The 19,836-nt window shown below is 39.4% G+C and overlaps 1 protein-coding gene across 1 annotated transcript in view; it reads left to right on the forward strand.

Annotated features, from left to right (window-relative positions):
* Positions 1-19,836, forward strand: part of cobll1b (cordon-bleu WH2 repeat protein-like 1b) — a 196,383-nt gene that overhangs the window by 118,171 nt on the left and 58,376 nt on the right. The window contains exons 3-4 of the mRNA XM_067988169.1: positions 15,729-15,914; positions 19,007-19,211. Of these exons, the coding sequence (XP_067844270.1) occupies positions 15,729-15,914; positions 19,007-19,211 (391 nt within the window). The remainder of the gene's footprint in view (positions 1-15,728; positions 15,915-19,006; positions 19,212-19,836) is intronic.

Genomic DNA, 19,836 nt, shown 5'->3' on the forward strand with positions numbered 1-19,836 from the left:
ATCTGGAGCATAATGCAAAGACCGTTCTGATTTATCAAAACAATGAAAGCAGCCCTTTAAGCACCCAATCAGTGATCCCCTCGATGAACACTCTGGTAGAGGTATGTGCCTCATTGTAGTGCTCCTCGGCTGCTGTTCCAGCAAATTAAAGGGATCATTATCCACGGCAGCGAAGGATAGGTCTTGTCACCCATATTCCATCCGTTCACTTGACTAATCTTCCTTGAAGACCTTAGGTAGGGCAGAATTCCTGAGGATGAAGTCATCATGGCAACTTCCAGAAAATCTGACATTAATGTGAAGGATTCTTTGCACCTTGTCACACAGTATCTGGACATTCAGAAAGTGGCACCCTCTCCATTAAGAAAGTTGAGGGGGTTGATGTTAGGAACTTGCAGTGGTATGTGGGTGCCATTCATTGTACCCTGCTTGTCGGCCATTCGTCCCCTTGAGCCTGTTCCACATTCAGTTAGATCATGGTTGATCTGATCCTGAACTCTATTCACCCACCTTCACTCCATATCCCTTGATACCCTAACCTAACAAAAAATCGATCGATCTCGGTCTTAAACATTTCAATTGACCCAGTATCCACAGCCTTTTAGGGGTGAGAGTTCCAGATTTCCACTTTGTGCTAAAAATGCTTCCTGATTTCTCTCCTAAATGGCCTATCTCTAATTTTAAGATTATACCCTTTTGTTCTGACCCTGTTGAGCTGTTATCCTGCTGTCATGTCAAACTGAATGAATTCCCCAGCTCAACTAAAAAGTGTGTCAGTGACATGACAAGTGCACACCAAGGTAGCCTCCTGGATGATATTGCATAGATCCCCCCATGACTATTGAAATAAGCCTGTGGCATAAAAGTTGAGTGCGATTGTCACTTTCACAGCCGCAGGCAGAAATGCCTTTGCAGATGATCTTGGCCACGGGTCTTTATGTAGTTGGCACAGCTCTCCAGTTATCTCATTGAAGCACACTGCTCTAACAGAGAGCTCCTCACTAAGGTCTTCATGGGACCTGCATGGCCTGTAAATTCTTTTGGGGCAGAATAATATCTTGTAGGATATGGGCTGAAATGCAGCCCCATTTTCCTTTCCTCCATTCTACACTGCTCCTTGTTCATTAAAATTGCATACTCTGGAATCCCATAGTTGATACTGAGAACCTCTCATTGTGCATGGGGAAAAAGTTGCCAGGGGATCTGAGAGGTCCATGGACCATCTGGGGCAAGTCTGGCTCAATCTGGGTTCAAGTAAAAAATAAATGCTTTAAAAGTTCTTCTTTAACTCTAGCAATCTCTCCTGAAAGTTTCTTTAGGCTACAGGCTTTAAAGAAAAGCTGTTTTACTGGTATGAATTAATACTGACAACAGGTACACCTTTTTTGTTCTTAGTTACCCTTGGTGTATAGGAGCACAAGTCATGGGATTTGGGGATTCCAATGCCGTTGCTCTTCATTTTAATATGGTAATGACCTACCAGCAGCATCAGCGAGTGCATCAATGGGAGGTCCCAGATTGTGTTCAGAACTACAGTGTTATCTTTAGAGGCGTGGAAGTGGATCCTGCCCCAGAATCCACCAACAATATTATCTGTACGTTGATTTTGAACAGAAACTCGCCAAAAAGGCGAGTCTTTTCTAAATCTTGAAATTGTTGATAACGTCAACATATTTCCAGATGTTGGTACAAATGGTAACATAACTGGCTGAATGTTACTTCAGTTCAGTTTCTGCACACACAACTTTTTCATTACATTGTACCACTACAAATATACTGATTCCCTAAAATACTATGTTATAGAGCATGGTTAAAATGCATATTCTCTCCTAGTCTTTCCAACATCATATATTACCAATCTCAGTTGCCACCTGATGGAGGAAAAATAAACTGTGCTGTGTGGGGGTTGCTTGTCTCTTGGCTAGTAGTGGCACGGCATAGGAGGAACTTAAAGCTTGGGAGGAACTATACCAAAAAATTATGTGTAGAAAACCAGAAAATGGCAGTTTCTATTTTAGTACAAATTGTGAATATCCATTTTAGATATCTGATTGAGCTGGTGCCAAGAGAGGAAGAGTTGTTAGATGGACAGACTTGGGAGTTGTTTTGTATGGGCAGTTGAGATCCCCTTTTGTTTGAGGCTTGTTTGCTAAACTTGGTTCTTTTTTCCCAGGAGAGAGGGTGTGGTGAATACTGAAATAAACTGTTGCAGTTTCACATCTTAATACATAAAAAATGTGTACTTTTTTTAAAACTTGAACATGAGAGAGGCAGATATAAAGGCTACTGTTGGAAACTGAGACAATTTATTGACTGACTAACCTTTTGAGTATTAAATTTCTCTGCTGTACCAACTTGTTCATATGTGCTTAAATTGAATACAATTAAAATTTGTTTATGTAATGAGCTGAGACAAACAAATTTGTATGTAGCCAGACTATAGTATAACTGGTTCATTAGCAGTTATTTGCTAACATAGGGACTGACACACATCAATCTCATGTTTTAACACATGACGTTGGATTGCCACAAATTTTCTAATGTCAGAATTGAATTTGTCAGACTACATTGTACAAAAGACTGAAAGTGAAGAATGCCATGTTAATTATTTTCTCAACTGTGTTCTTTAAAGTAAAGTAAAATTCCCCCCTTCTCAATAGCACGATAATACTCAAATTACGCTCAACATCCAGTTTAGCTTGCAGATTAACATACATGTGACTAACAAATCAGTAATTTCATTCCATTGAGTTAAAATCCTCCAGTAACCATGACAATTTCAGCTTTTTGTTACTTTCTCACATTGCTTAATATAAAACAGTTCTAAAATAAAAATAAATTTGTTATTGCAAATGAGGCCTGCATAGAGTGTGTATATATATATATATATATATATATATATATGAGAACAGCATACCTTATGGCAATGTCAGTACTTGTGATTTTGATATGTATATAAATGGAAAGAAATTCACCCTTTTTCTCCCTGACCTTTTAAGTCAATAAATTAACAAAACTGCAATGTTGCCTTTTTATGTTTTTAAATGTCATTGTAATAATCTGAATTGAATGTGAACTCATAACTTTGATAACTTTAAACATTGGTTGTTCTTATTTCCAGTGGGATTATTTTGTAATTCTACATGTGTTTTGTGTGTTTAAACTATGTGGCTGTAAAAAGGAACAATCCAATGTCATGACTAGGTCATTACATATGTTGAAGCCAATATTCCTTGGTATAAATCCTGTTATTCATAGTGGTTTCATTGCCCGGCATTTAAGGGGATACATAAGGCTGTCTTTGTTTTATATATGCATATAAAAGTCTGCAGTGATGGCTATGATTATGAATATGCATACTGTTCTTGTGCCTACATTCCAAAGGCCACATGTTGGACATTTGACTGAAGTCACATGCTCAACATTTGATGCAGAAAAAGTTGTGGTGGAAAAAAGTCTCAAGAAGGTGATCATAGCTTGAGTATACAAGATGGTGACTGTAATAGTAAGTGCTAAAAACATACCACACTTCTGCTTTGAAGCTAAATTGTGTTCCCAAGAATCATTAATTTGTAGGCGATAAATTTGTCATAACAATCATCAGGAGTTTTAAGTTCCAGGCTGTTTTGTACAGAAGCCTGCTTAGTAATAGTGGTTCAGGAGATTAACCAACTGATTCCAAGATTCAAACTGAATGTTTACCAACTATTTCATAAATGGGAAGTTTCTTTCCTAGTTAGTAAACTACTGATAGCTTTGTGTATATTTACAAAGAGGGTGGATTTTTGTATCAGGTATTAATGATTACTGAAGAATTTCAGTAAATGGAAAATTGAGTTCCAATTGTAGCTATGTTGAAATGGTAGGTGCTACAGATTTGTTCTTGCAGTATGTGATATCTGAGAAATGTAACCATTTGAAGAGTACACTTTGTAATTTAAAATATTACTGTGATCTAACTTTTCAGAAGTATAGTTAGAACAGATTTAAAAATACAACTGTTTTTGTGTAATAGATATTGGCAGCTGCTATTGCAGTCCCTTATTGTATACTTAAGCAGTGATTATCTTAGGATTTTTTTTCCCTTGCCAGTCTTCCTCACTCCATATTGTCTGATGGGTATCCCATGATTTCTCTGCCAATTGACCGTTATTCACAAGCCTCAAGTGATTTGTTGGTTGCTATTTGATTGCTGAGAACAGCACAGCCGAGCTCTCTGCTGTTGTCACCTGCCGTCTAATCAGGGAACGCTGTATTCCTTTTCCTTTTCCTCTTCCTCCCCTCCCCCTCCCCCTCCCGCCCTGTTCTTTTCCCCAGCAGCTAGTTCTGGTACCCCTGTTGCCAAGCCCTGCTGAGATCACCTGCTCAGCACAGACCAGGAGCTAAACCTGGAATAAACCTGAGGAGTCATTTGGGCAACCTCCTCTTTAAAAACAAAATTGTGGAACATTCTGACTGATGAAATTGAATACAAATAACTTAAGCTTTGGAGGCAGCAAAAATTTGACTTTGTGAATTGGCGTTTTTGCGGTGAACTGTATTGACAATACCTGGGTTAATCTTCAGTACGTGGTGATGTGCATTAGGTTTAATTATTTATATGGGGAGAGGAAATTTGGCTAAAGGGCATGCATTATACTTGAAAGGTAACAGGTAAAGGCTTTTTTCTAATGCCTTGGAAATAGCTGTTGCAATTGTATCATTGTTTTGCTTATGTGTGATGTCTTCATGCATTATTATTCTGTTCATTGCCCTTCCCCAAAATGGCAGCAATTACATTTTTTAAAACTGCAAAAATATTCAGATTTTACATATTAAATATTCCCCTCTCTAGACTTGCTTTATTTTCTGCACACGGTTTGGTCAAGTCTCTATAATTTAGCGAGGGAGAGTTGCAGCTCAGTATTATCGCAAGTATTGTTTTATTTTTAATTATTAAATCAAAACATGCAGAATCCGCTTTCCTTGCTCCACAAGTGGTTCATTTTTATGGTATTTTACTCGTTTATTAGAACTGACAGCTCTCCACCATCTAGACTGGCAGATTTGATTAACCTGTGACCTCTAACATTGTGAGGTAGGTGCTTCTAGTCTACCACTGTGCTCATAGTCCACTAAATTTATTTGTGAATTATTGATCATCTGTTCTTCTGTAAGAAGGCATAGTTCTGATTGGGAAAACTCCAAACTAGGTCCCTATGTTGCAAAGTTTCAGTGGGTATTAACTAAAAAGTGAGCTTTATGGAGAGGGGATGTGTTTATTTTTTGTGATAGAAGCTATGACATTTTCTGCAACAATAAAATCTGATATTGCTGCTTGCTATCACATGATTCAATTGCAGACCATTGTTTAGTGACACCCTCTGACAAGGAAAAAAAATCACTTCTTATATTACAGAATAACACTAGATGCAACATTCCCCAAAGATTGAACATGGCTGTTTTGATATGACACGCTATTGGGTCCTCTGAATTAGTACCGTACATTAATGTGCAGACTGTATGTTATCCTGTCTCTAATGTTTCGTATAGTTTCCTGTAGTTTTCAAAGGAGTGGGAGGGCAAAACTTAGTGTGCCAACAGTACCAGCCATCTGACATATACCCTCAATTTTTCTGCTGTTTTCACCTACTTTGCTGTGTTTAATGTGCTAGAATTCTTTTCTACAATATCAAGTGAATAATGAACCTATTATACTCACTTTTGGACTTTTTTCTTTAAGGCAGCAATTTCAGTCATTTATTTTTAAATTGACAAACCATTTAAGCTTTGTCATGGTTTAAAATGTCATTTGAACTATTGAGTTGAATTACAATGCTAAAACTCCATGTTGGTCAAATAGCTATAATTGTAATAAATTAAATTTCCTCTAATTTTGTCCTAAAAATTGTGTCACTGATAACTTGCTTTTATGATCTATGGTTTATGATCTACTAACAATGTGGAAAGCTGTCTGCTGAGGAGCAGAGGCTAATATCTCTAATAATTCTTCAATTGTAGCTGTAGCGTCACATTTTTTAAACTTAACAACTATACATATGCATAGACACTGTGTTTACTACAGTATTATCCCTTCGGTGTAACGAACTGTTCTTTTATAATGTAGATGGATTTTTTTTTTTATTCGTTCACGGGATGTGGACGTCGCTGGCGAGGCCAGCATTTATTGCCCATCCCTAATTGCCCTCGAGAAGGTGGTGGTGAGCCGCCTTCTTGAACCGCTGCAGTCCGTGTGGTGACGGTTCTCCCACAGTGCTGTTAGGAAGGGAGTTCCAGGATTTTGACCCAGCGACAATGAAGGAACGGCGATATATTTCCAAGTCGGGATGGTGTGTGACTTGGAGGGGAACGTGCAGGTGGTGTTGTTCCCATGTGCCTGCTGCTCTTGTCCTTCTAGGTGGTAGAGGTCGCGGGTTTGGGAGGTGCTGTCGAAGAAGCCTTGGCGAGTTGTTGTAGTGCATCCTGTGGATGGTACACACTGCAGCCACAGTGCGCCGGTGGTGAAGGGAGTGAATGTTTAGGGTGGTGGATGGGGTGCCAATCAAGCGGGCTGCTTTATCTTGGATGGTGTCGAGCTTCTTGAGTGTTGTTGGAGCTGCACTCATCCAAGCAAGTGGAGAGTATTCCATCACACTCCTGACTTGTGCCTTGTAGATGGTGCAAAGGCTTTGGGGAGTCAGGAGGTGAGTCACTCGCCGCAGAATACCCAGCCTCTGACCCGCTCTCGTAGCCACAGTATTTATATGGCTGGTCCAGTTAAGTTTCTTGTCAATGGTGACCCCCAGGATGTTGATGGTAGGGGATTCGGCGATGGTAATGCCGTTGAATGTCAAGGGGAGGTGGTTAGACTCTCTCTTGTTGGAGATGGTCATTGCCTGGCACTTAAGTGGCAAGTAACATTCGCGCCAGATATGAGCCCAAGCCTGGATGTTGTCCAGGTCTTGCTGCATGCGGGCTCGGACTGCTTCATTATTTGAGGGGTTGCGAATGGAACTGAACACTGTGCAGTCATCAGCAAACATCCCCATTTCTGACCTTTATGATGGAGGGAAGGTCATTGATGAAGCAGCTGAAGATGGTTGGGCCTAGGACACTGCCCTGAGGAACTCCTGCAGCAATGTCCTGGGGCTGAGATGATTGGCTTCCAACAACCACTACCATCTTCCTTTGTGCTAGGTATGACTCCAGCCACTGGAGAGTTTTCCCCCTGATTCCCATTGACTTCAATTTTACTAGGGTTCCTTGGTGCCACACTCTGTCAAATGCTGCCTTGATGTCAAGGGCAGTCACTCTCACCTCACCTCTGGAATTCAGCTCTTTTGGGTCATCAGTATTGAAAAATAGAACCTAGTTTTTCATAATCCAATGCTTTAAAAGATTATGCAGTGTAAATTAGTAGTTTTTTCCTCTCCAAGGTGCAACTTTTTTTTTAAAAAAGGAAAATTTTAATTTACGAACAAAATTTACACTTTGGTTTGATCATGTCTCGTTTGATCATAGGCTATCATTTTCTCTGTAGTATCCTTTGTGATTTTGATAGGTGCATTTGTACTGCATTTTGCTTTGAATATGATTCAAAATTTTAAGATAATAGGATACTTATGGATGAGAACAAGCTTACCCTTTCCACCCTTCCCCCATTGACCATCCAGTTGTTTCTTAAAAAGATTCCTCCAATTCTTGCCTTTTGCACAACCCTGATTTTAATCGCTCCATCATTGGCAGCCATGCCTTCAGCTGCCTAGGCCCGAAGCTCTGGAATTCCCTCCCTAAACCTCTCCGCACCTCTACATCTCGCTCCTCTTTTAAGACGCTTCCAATAACGTACCTCTTTGACCAACACCTGTCCTAATATCTCCTTACTTGGCTCGATGTCAAATTTTGTTTGCTAACGCTCCCATGAAGCACCTTGGGATGTTTTTCTATGTTAGAAACGCTATATAAATGCAAGTTGTTGTTTTCGCCTCCACCACTCAGCTGGAAGTCCATTCCAAGTGTTGATCACTTTCTGCATGAAGAACCACCTCTATCTCTCAGTCTTAGTCTTATTCTTAACCATTTCAGTAATGTTTATGAAGTATGTGTTTTATTCAATTTTCTTTCCTATATACAATATTTACACTTGTCTGCATTAATTTTCATCTGCCATTGTTTGGCCCACTCATATTTTGTTCAGCTTATTCTGTAGATTCTGGGCTGCCTCTGTTTCTGAATCCAAGCCATTTATGTAAATTAGAAACAGTAGTGGTCCCAATACTGAGCCCTGGGGCACCCCACTTAGTACTGCTTCTTCCCCCTCCTGCCTCAAAAGTACCCTTCTAACCAGTACTATTGTTTTCTGCCCTTCAGCCAGTTTCTTATCTGTACCCTGAAACCCCACAGTTTTGAGCTTAATTAGTAATCTTTCATATGAAACTTTATCAAATGCCTTGAAAGCCTAACTAGTCAATTTTGATTGTCGCTTCCTCAAGGAAATCAAGGAGGTTGGTTAAGCATGATATTCCCTCTCTAAAGCCATGCTGAGTACTGTTAATAAGGTGGTTGTTGTACAGATGATCCTCAAGTTTATTTTCAATAATTGATATTTTACATGGAATGAAAGAAAGATTAATGGTACTGTAGTTGCCTGTGCCTGTTTTGTCACCCTTTTTGAAAATAGATACCGTATTCACCTGTTTCCAATCTGTTGGTACCTCCCCAGTGTTCATTGACTCTCATAATGGTCGTCAGTGCCGTTCAAATCTCTTTGCTTGTCTCTCTCAATGCTTTTGGGATAAATACCATCTATCTTTGGGAATTTCTTTCTTTTAAGCCTTTTCAGCTGGTCTAGGACTTCCATCTCATATTGAAATCCTGAATTTTCCCTTGATGCTTTTTGTTGGGGGGAGCAAGTAATCATTCAGAATATTTACTATATTGTCCTCATTGGAGAAAACATGTTTAAAAAGGCAACTTGTAAATTGTGTTGTCCAAATGTGGAAAGGGTTTTTGACTATAATTTGAGATGAGAGACTGGATTTTCATAAGCAGCATTATTACTGGAATGACATGGGGACTTCTGGCCCTTGGCTGACCCACTGTTACCCTGTCGCATTTCCTGGGTCATGGTTAATTAAGTATTCAGGTCATAATATCATCACTATGTGCACCTTCTATTGGGAGTCTGCAACTGTGTGGGAGGGATATCTTGTGCAGCTGTAGTGTTTCACTTTCTGCAGTTGCTGAAAAGAGTGAGGCCAACAACTACATAAAATTGAGAAGCCTCCAAAACTAAAAAGCCCTGCTGCAAAAAATCATAATGGGGAGGGCGAGAAGTAACAGGAGAGTATAACAAAAAATAATTTGTCAAGTCATTATCAACCCTACTGTCCAGTTCCCACTGTCAAAGAATTCTGAATGCCACTTCGGTACAAGCATTGTTCCCGGGAGGCAGAACTGGGAAATGGGACTTTGGACCAAGCCCAGCCTACCTGCTGTCACTTATATATAACAGGGCTGGAAAGTGATGGGTGGAGCACTCTGCCCCCAAGGTGGGGAGGATGCAGAAAAAAAATTGTGGAACCATTTTCAGTGAAAGACCCCCTTACCCCCAGTTTCCTTCATTAACAGCCCTTGGATTTCAGGTGGCCAAACTGAGGAAAATTTCCCCCTCTCCCTCCCATTTTAGGTCGGTTTCAAGTAGTTAATTTATAGTTGTAAAAGAATGTAATGGCAATTTAAAAAGTGTAATAAAAATGGAGCCCTTGGCCATTCTGCATTTGACTGTCAGCCATAGGAAGTATTTTTTTCTAACATCATAGTAGCATAGTAGGTACAGTACAGGAGGAGGCCATTCAGCCCATTGTGCCTATGCCGACCCTTTGAAAGAGCTATCCATTAGTCCTATTCCCCTGCTCTTTCCCCGTAGCCCTTCAGTTTTTTTTCCCTTCAAGTATTTATTCAATTCCCTTTTGAAAGTTACTATTGAATCTTCCTCCATCACCCTTTCAGGCAGTGCATTGCAGATCATTACAAGTCGCTGCGTAAAAAAAATGACTCTGGCTCTTTTGCTGATCACCTTAAATCTGTATCCTCTGGTTACCGACTCTTCTGCCACTGGAAACTGTTTCTCCTTATTTACCCTAGCAAAACTGTTCATGATTTTGAACACCTCTATCAAAACTCGTCTTAACCTTCTCTGTTCTAAGGAGAACAACCCAGCTTCTCCAGTCCCTCCACATAACTGAAGTCCCTCATCCTTGGTACCATTCTAGTAAATCTCTTCTGCACCCCTTCTAAGGCCTTGAAATCCTTGCTAAAGTTTGGTGCCCACAATTGAACACAGTACTCCAGCTGAGGCCTAACCAGTGCTTTATAAAGGTTTAGCATAACTTCCTTGCTTTTGTACTCTCTGCCTCTGTTAATAAAGCCAAGGATCCCATATGTTTTTTAAACAGCCTTCTCAACTTGTCCTGCCACCTTCAGAGATTTGAGTATTTGCCCCAGGTCTCTCTGTTCCTGCACCCCCTTTAAAATTGTACCATTGAGATTATTTTGCCTCTCCTCATTCTTCCTACCAAAATGCATCAATTCACACTTCTCAGCATTAAATTGCATCTGCTACGTGTCCGCCCATTTCACCAGTCTATCTATGTCCTCCTGAACTCTATTACTATTCTCCACGTTGTTTACTACAATTCTGAGTTTCGTATCATCTGCAAACTTGGAAATTATACCCTCTATACCCAAGTCCAGGTCATTAATATATATCAAAAAGAGCAGCGGTCCTAATGCTGATCCCAAAAACTTGTTTTTTCTTTATTGCATTAAACTATTAAGTACATTATCAATTCATTTGAGAGGGTATTGGAAAAGGAACAGCCCATTATACAGCCCTTTGAATCAGCTTACTAAGTCTAAATCTTGCAGGAGATGTCATGAATACTTTTATTAATATTAAACCCTATACTTAATTCCTGAACCCCATAAAATGTAGGCACGAAAAATAAAACGAATGGCTTTTTTTCATTATGTAAATTACATATGAACATACGAAAAGATCAGCTGGTCCATTGATCCTGCCCCACACAGTAGCGATGCCATAAGCTTCATTTATGTCAGTCTAAATAAAATGCTGGAGTGAAGAAAAATATCCTCATTTTAAAGTTGTAGTGTGTGGTATTCGACTTCTGTCTCAGGTTACTCTGCATAACCTTTCGAGACCATAAATTGAAAGATGCTGTACAAGCTTTTTTTTACAACCTATTTCTTCTGCCATAAGATGGTCAACAATATCTTCAGGATTTTGTTTACTAATGAGATGACTGAACTTCAACAATTGGGTTTTTTATCTTTTTTTTAATCTTTGATTTTTGCTTCTCCCAAGAGATTACACTGCTGCTGGTCAGAGGTGGTGGGTGTTGTGAATCACGATGTGTCGCTACTGTGTGGGGCAGGCTCGATGGACCAGCTGGTCTTTTCCTGTCCATCGTTTTCATATGTTCATATGTAATTTACATAATGAAAAAAAGCCATTTGTTTTATTTTTCATGCCTACACTTTATGGAGTTCAAGAATTAAGTATAGGGTTTAATATCAATAAACGTATTCATGACATCTCCTGCAAGATTTAGACTTAATAAGCTGATTCAAAGGGCTGTACAATGGACTGTTCCTTTTCCAGTACCCTCTCAAACTCACTCTGCCCTCTTCTGTAGACTTTCATTTGCTTCGACACATCCATGGCGCTCTAGCTACACAACGGCCCTTTGCCTCTGTATTTGTTCCCTCTCAGTCCCTCATTAACTCCGATTCCAACCGTTTTTCTGGTACAATTCTGTTTCTGTATCACTGAAGCAGAGTGTCGCAGATTGAAGCATACCTGGAGTGCATCTGTCCTGGTTGTTCACTGCCAGAAGCACATATGTAATGGAAGGAACCAAAAAGAATGATTTTGGTTTTGCTAGCATTGAGCTGAAAGAAACCTGACTTATCCAGGATTTGATGCTGATCAAGCAGTCCAAAAGTATAGCAAGATTTCAGAGTCAGTTGTGACAGAGAAATAGATCTGGGTGACGAGCATACCTGCGAAAGCTGTCCCTGTTTCAGTTAATGCTGAGGGGTAGCATGGAAACATTGAGGTCTACTCATGGAGGCAGAGGGCATGGCCGAGGTACTAAATGAGTACTTTGCAACCGTCTTTACCAAGGAAGAAGATGCGGCCAGAGTCTCAGTAAAGGAAGACATAGTTGAGATACTGGATGGGCTAAAATTGATAGAGGAGGTACTAGAAAGGCGAGCTGTGCTTAAAGTAGATAAGTCACCCGGTCCAGATCGGATGCTGAGGGAAGGAAGGGGGGAAATTGCGGTGGTACTGGCTATAATCTTCCAAACATCCTTAGATACGGGGGAGGTGCCAGAGGACTGGAGAATTGAAAATGTTACACCCTTGTTCAGAAAAGCGTGTACGGATAAACCCAGCAACTACAGGCCAGTCAGTTTAACCTCGGTGGTGGGGGATCTTTTAGAAATGATAATCCGGGACAGAATTAGCAGTCACTTGCGCAAGTGTGGATTGATTAGGGAAAGCCAACACGGATTTGTTAAAGGCAAATCATGTTTAACTAACTTGATTGAGTTTTTTGATGAGGTAACAGAGAGGGTCGATGAGGGCAATGCGGTTGATGTTGTGTACATGGACTTTCAAAAGGGGTTTGATAAAGTGCCGCATAATAGGCTTGTCATCAAGATTGAAGCCCATGGAATAAAAGGGGCAGGAGCAACATGGATACAAAATTGGCTAAGTAACAGAAAGCAGAGAGTAGTGGTGAACGGTTGTTTTTCGGACTGGCGGGAGGTGTACAGTGGTGTTCCCCAGGGATCGGTACTAGGACCACTGCTTTTCTTGATATATATATTAATGACTTGGACTTGGGTATACAGGGCACAATTTCCAAATTTGCAGATGACACAAAACTTGGAAATGTAGTGAACAGTGAGGAGGATTGTGATAGACATGAAGAGGATATAGACAGGCTGGTGGAATGGGCGGACACGTGGCAGATGAAATTTAACGCAGAAAAATGCGAAGTGATACATTTCGGTAGGAAGAACGAGGAGAGGCAATATAAACTAGAGGGCACGATTCTAAAGGGGTACAGGAACAGAAAGATCTGGTGGTACGTGTGCAGAAATTGTTGAAAGTGGCAGGGCATGCTGAGAAAGCGGTTAAAAAAGCATACAGGATCCTGGGCTTTATAAATAAAGGCATAAGAGTACAAAAGCAAGGAAGTCATGATGAACCTTTATAAAACACTGGTTCAACCACAACTGGAGTATTGTGTCCAGTTCTGAGCACCGCACTTTAGGAAAGATGTGAAGGCCTTAGAGAGGATGCAGGAAAGATTTACTAGAATGATTCCAAGGATGAGGGACTTTAGTTATATGGATAGACTGGAGAAGCTGGGGTTGTTCTCCTTGGAACAGAGAAGGTTGAGAGGAGATTTGATAGAGGTATTTAAAATCATGAAGGGTCGAGACAGAATAGAGAGAAGCTGTTGCCATTGGCAGAAAGGTCAAGAACCAGAGGACATAGATTTAAGATGATTGGCAAAAGAACCAAAGGTGACATAAGGAAAAACTTTTTTATACAGCGAGTGGTTAGGATCTGGAATGCACTGCCCGAGGGGGTGGTGGATGTAGATTCAATTGTGGCTTTCAAAAGGGAACTGGATATGTATTTGAAAGGAAAAAATTGCAGGGCTACGGGGATTGGGCGGGGGAGTGGGACTAGCTGGATTGCTCTTGCATGGAGCTGGCACGGACTCGATGGGCTGAATGGCCTCCTTCCGTGCTGTAACCTTTCTGTGATTCTGAGATTGAGCTCTGGGACATACGGGAGAGGGAAAGAAAAAGAAGAGAAGGGCAGTCGATGCAGCCACATGGCTGCACTCTTTTTTGTAGAGACCAAGAAGTGCATGAGCTCTTTACGTTTAGTGTCAGGTATAAAAAAGTTTGGCTGTTGGTTGTTACTACCATCAGGTCAGAAAAGACCACGGGCATTGTTAACTTAAATACTTTGTGATCCATATAATTTTGTTCTATTATTACAATAGTTTATCATACCAAGGTTTTGAGGTGAAATCTGGACAAGATTGCAGCTGGCAGTATAAAGTACCAGCCCTTGGCATGTATACTATGATCTATTTTTTGTATGTGAGGTAAAACACAGATGGCATAATTGCAAGGATACTGCAGGATAGTGCTGGAATAATTTCTCCACGAGTTAATCCTGTAACACCCATGTGTTGGAATAATGCCATCCATATTTTATCTTAAATATGGGGAGAAATTCCATTGTTTTTTTTTGATTTGCCACACTGTACACTTTTTTTCTTCTCCTCCCGCTTCCTGTGGGGTCCCAGCTCTTTTATTCAGAACTCCAACTTTTACTTAAGGTATCATACCATCTATTTTTTAATATTGTGCTGAATTTTTCGTAAAATTGTTTCAACCAGATGACTGCCATCCCAATTGTTGATATATAATCGATCATCTTGAGCAAGTAGCATTTTATAGAACATCTTGGGTAAAGAAGTTCAAGCTTCAGTGATGCTGGAATCCCTAGGATAGTTGCTGCAGTCTTCAGTTGGGGAAATATTGTGTCTTTTGCGGAAGCATAGCACTGATGCATTTTGCATTTGTTATGGAGTGCTTTTTTGGTGCAGAAAGTGTCAGTAAGATAAATATTCATGAATTCCATTTTAATATATTTCTGGCATGCTTTGTGTTACTGTGATTGTTTTTGAGCATCGAGAAGGAAATGTCCTTACATAAGGGTCATTTCCTCCCCAGTTTTACAAAGCGACCACGATAAAATTTAATTTAAAATGTCACCATGTCAGTGCAAAACCTGCCATATTGCCGTGCTGGCACCCACTTGTTTAATATGCTTATAATTTAAAAAAACAAGGAATGCTTATCCAAAATAAGCTGCTACATTTACTAAAAGTATATGTTTTGATATTTACACTCCAGGAAAGGCAATCAGATCAGCAATGATTAGACTGATAAAGGGGATTAGAATGTGGCAGTTGGCTTGAAGAAGCATGTTGTCTGGATTTAAATTGCATGTTTTCTTCATTCATTATAATTGGATCATTTATTGGCACAGTTGATCTTTTTCAGATGAAAGAAATTTTTAAAAAAGCAAATATAATGCGAGCAGTGCTGAGGCTTTTAACTTTTTCATTCCTTCACTTTTGTCTTTTTTTTCCCTTTTTTAATGTGCTGACTCCTGCTGAGATACAGTTCCATGAGCCCTGGGTACCTTGCCTAGATGGCCATTCTTTTTATGTCAGCCTAGAGGGTCTGTGTTTAGCAGGTTACTCAACCAATAGGGGCATCCGAGCCAAATCCAGTCGTGTCCTCGGCCAATATCCACAAGCATTTCCAGCAGGAATCTCTGGGTAGTAATCACAATTGCAAATCCTGATTTATTTATTTTTTTAAACCCACCCGTCCTTTCTTAGCCTAAGGATGCTGAGACCAATTACAGCATCCAAGCTTCGCAGATATTGTAACCTTCTGCTATTTTTAGGCTTAGTGCTGCTCCAAACAGAATTTATGCCCACTAACTAATTCAAAGAATTTCTGTTTAGTTTTTATTTTTATGATTTAAAAAAAAATTATGCTGTTCAATATGTTTTCAGTAATATATTTTGTATTCTGCTTTTTTTTTTAACCAACAGCAAAAGATCCAAACCAAAAGCCCCAGCACCACCAACATTCTCCAAGCATGTTGAGACTTCAATAGTTAAGGGCCTCGATGGTGAAAATATAACCATGGAACAGAGAGACAATTTCCCGAATACACACCTTGAGTTGATTGTGGTTCTGCCAGGAGGAGTGGAGCGGTCAACCAGTATAAATGGAAGGTAGCTGTTTTTGTACCTTTTCCCTCACTCACCCATAATGTATCTTTTTTAAAGCTTGCCACTTTGTGCTTCTACTGTGGCACTTTCTAAAACGTCTTGCCTTCCTTCCCATTAACAATGTGGCTATAAATTCACTATCATTGTAGTTATCAATGATGTGACCACTAAGTGCATCATGTAAATTAATGTTAATCATGTGAATGTTTTTGATACTAAATGCCTTGTAAATAATGATGAAGCAAGTACATATACAGCGTGTTTTAGTATTAACTTTTGTTAGCACAGATTAAGCACAAGTTCAAAGTTTTAGTTTACAACACACACTTCATTTGATGCAATAGACATTTTATATTTTTTTCTGCTTTAATTTGCATTATACAGTAATTTAGAGGATTTTTTAAGTACAAATTTTACATGCTATCTTGAATCATGGCACGTCACAAGTTTCATAGCATTTGTTTACTCATACATCGGCATGGTTTAGAACACTGATGGGGCTGGGATCAATCCTAGAAGGGTGGTGGGACAGAGGCTTATTATGTGGATTGAGTGGCATGTATTCTGAGAGAAAATAGAGGCTAGTGAGCTGCTGGAGACTTCATTTTCTTGGGATTTTAGCACCAAATTCTGCAATTGTGTAGAAAGTTGGTTGCTAAGTTGTAGCAATGTACATGGGATATTTCTAAGAGTTAACCTTGCAGGGAATTGTGAAATATATTTTTAGCTGAGAACAATTGGTTGATCATTGAGCGAATAGTTTCAGATTTTAAAAAAAATCAATAAACCTTTCCAATGTGGTGGAAAATAAATTGTGGTAGAAATAATTGGATAGCTCTTTCAAAGAGCTAGCAGAGACATGATGAGTCAAATAGCCTCCTTCTGCGCTGTATGATTCTGATTTAAATAAATTCACTTATATCTTAGAATTACATTTAGATTTATGTCATGGAAAGTATCTGATGACCATTTAAACTACCTGGTAATATAATGATTTCAAACACCTAGTGGTTTAATGGGTGATGTATGTGTGACTGGGCTTATTTATATTTAAAATACCAGGATAGTAATGGAACAAGCCATTGGCGAGCTGAAATAGTGATTTGGGTGTCTGGATAAATCTAGGGGATTGGGGATTCCCTCAATGCCAACCCCATCGAGTCTCCCGTACTGTGGTCATCTGCTATGTCCTGCATATCTTGGTCTTGCAACGGTCCAAGATATCAAGCCAGCAGCAGCTGAGGAGGAATTATCATTGGAGGAAGAGTCCCAGGAAAAAGAGGATACAGAAAAGCTGCAGCAAGACCTGCACAGCAAGCAGCCAAGGCTATGAGGCAGCAGCTCATAGACCAGCACTTCTAGGAAAAGATCAAAACCAACCCCTTCACATCACTCCTGTAATAACAACCCTCTAACACCAACCCATCTGTACCCTCCATACTGCAAGAAAAATCTCCCAGATTCTGACCACCATTTGCATAGACTACACTTACCATTGACTGCCGAATACCTCATTGTAACCCATTGAACAGACAAACTTGCTGTTTGCTTCTTCTGTTATAATTTTTAGTGCCTTCGCAGACTAGCATTACAGAATAATTTAACTTGGCAAACTACCTAGAATATATTGGGACTGAATTTACAGAGTTCTTATTCTGGAACCACGTTTAGGAGGGGGGAAAAGGACTTTATTCATATCAGATACTGCTTGCTCTTCATTTTTTGAATACTAAAAGTTTCTATTTACTTTATATCTTCTAACTGTGGATGTATGCAACAGTACATTAGCTTAACAGTGGTGCAAGTCCTCTATAATTGAGTAGTGATGGAAATGATCATGTCCTCCCAATTATCATTTCATAGAATCGTAGAATAATACAGCACAGAAGGAGACAATTCAGCCCATCGTGTCTGTGCTGACTATTTGAAAGAGCTATCCAATTAGTCCCACTCCCTTGTATTGAACCTTTTAGTAGATATATATTCACTTCTGTTAACAAAAAAATTAAAATGCTCTAATTTCAATCCATTTGCAATATTCAAAAGGTGATTTTATGAACAAGTGGAAATTTGCAGGAAGTGCAAGAGAACAAAAAAAAGATAGTTTGCCCAATCTTTTTATTTGCATTTGTAATTAGCACAGGATTTAGCAGCTCAGAGTGTAGTGTAAGGTTAATACACTTCACAACTCTCAATACCAGAAGTTAGACCCGATAAAATTCTCAACAGAAGTATAATAAACTCATACTTGCTAACCTTCAATCCCCACTTGTGTGCTTTCCTGAGAGCTCAGAACAGTTCGCTGAATTCACTCCATAAAGCATCGGGGGTCGGCTCTTCTGTGCTTACACTGAAACAACATGCTTGTGCAGATGAGATGACTGACAATGCAATATGGGGCAATTTGACATGTTCCAAAATAAACACATGTTTTGGGCACCCACGAGTAGCACGATTGGGGGCAAGACATACTTATGTCCTTATGAAAAGCAGACAGTTGGCAACAATGGAAACACTGTGCATTTAAGATTATTTACAGCAGTCTCTTGCTTTATTTGATTAGCTTTCTGTCAAATGATCCTTCTGTTCTAGACATGGTATATTTGTCCTTGTTTCTGATCGGTCTTTGTGAATGACCTGGGCTGACCTGAGCTTGTCTCTGATAGGACGATCTGAAATGAACTCTTTCAGAGGCAAAACGATCCATTATTTATGCCCCAAGACCAAAGAGTTCTGAACGAACAGTTACCAAGATTGAACCATTTTCCTTTAATCTAAATTATGATACACCTTCTGCCCCTGATATGTCTATTGTAATGATTTATTTATACCAAGCATCTGGATTCATGCTGACCACTACCAATCTGAAAGAGTTCATTTCAGACCATCCTATCCAGACAAGCTCAGATCAGCCCAGGTCATTCACAAAGACCGATCAGAAATAAGGACAAATATACGTAGCAGTTGCTGTTGAAAGTTGGCACATCCAATTATCAGAATCACAGTAGCAGTAGCATCAGCTAGTTAATCTCTTGAATAGCAGTTTGTTTGTCACAATGAGCTGTTTAACCTGAAAGAAACATTTGTTTTTCTAGCAAACCCATGATGGATTTATTGATTTTCCTCTGTGGCAAATATCATTTGAATCCATCAAGTCATACTATAGAATTGTTGGGAAGAGAGAAGAATCAAATCCGATTCAAGCCCAACACATTGATTGGGACGTTGGAAGTAGAGAAAGTTATACTAAAGCAGAAAAATATGGAAGAAAAAAAGAAGCCTACTTCAATGGTGCCTGAGGTTAGTAAAGTTGGTTATCCCATAAAAGTGATGGCAATAATACATGCAAATAATTTTAATAAGAAAACTTGTTCTTAAGTTTGTAATAAGTAGGTTTAACTGAAAGTATTAATTTTGCGGCAGAAGATAACGCAGAAACACAGAATATCTGTCTTGTACACATACACACTTCTTAAGTACCATCAGTAGAGTATGTAATTTAAGTTTATGGGATTTGGTCGACTTTCTCTTATCCTTGGAATGGCGAAGACCCTTTTTTATAAGGATGCATAAAATATGTAATTCATTTTACTTCATGATAGAAATGTCCCTTAAGGGAGCAATTCGACGTGGAAAGTTTTACTTAGTGTGCTTGTAAAGTGAGGGGCATGCATCATTTATTTATTTGTTCTCAGTAATTTTGTACTTGGTCTTAAGTATTTCTACTGATCTTACTTAAACCACTCTTTGATCCCTGTACTGCCACCAGATTGAACAAAAGACAATCACATTAACTGTTTAGTAACAAAAATCTTCAGAAACTCTGCTTCATGACAGGCTTAAATAAATTGATTGCAAACCAGTCCCCACCCATCTCCAGATTCTAGATCAGGAACGATCAAGGAAAATTTAAAATCCATTCCAT

Source organism: Heptranchias perlo, chromosome 7, assembly GCF_035084215.1.
Source record: "Heptranchias perlo isolate sHepPer1 chromosome 7, sHepPer1.hap1, whole genome shotgun sequence".
NCBI lineage: Eukaryota > Metazoa > Chordata > Chondrichthyes > Hexanchiformes > Hexanchidae > Heptranchias > Heptranchias perlo.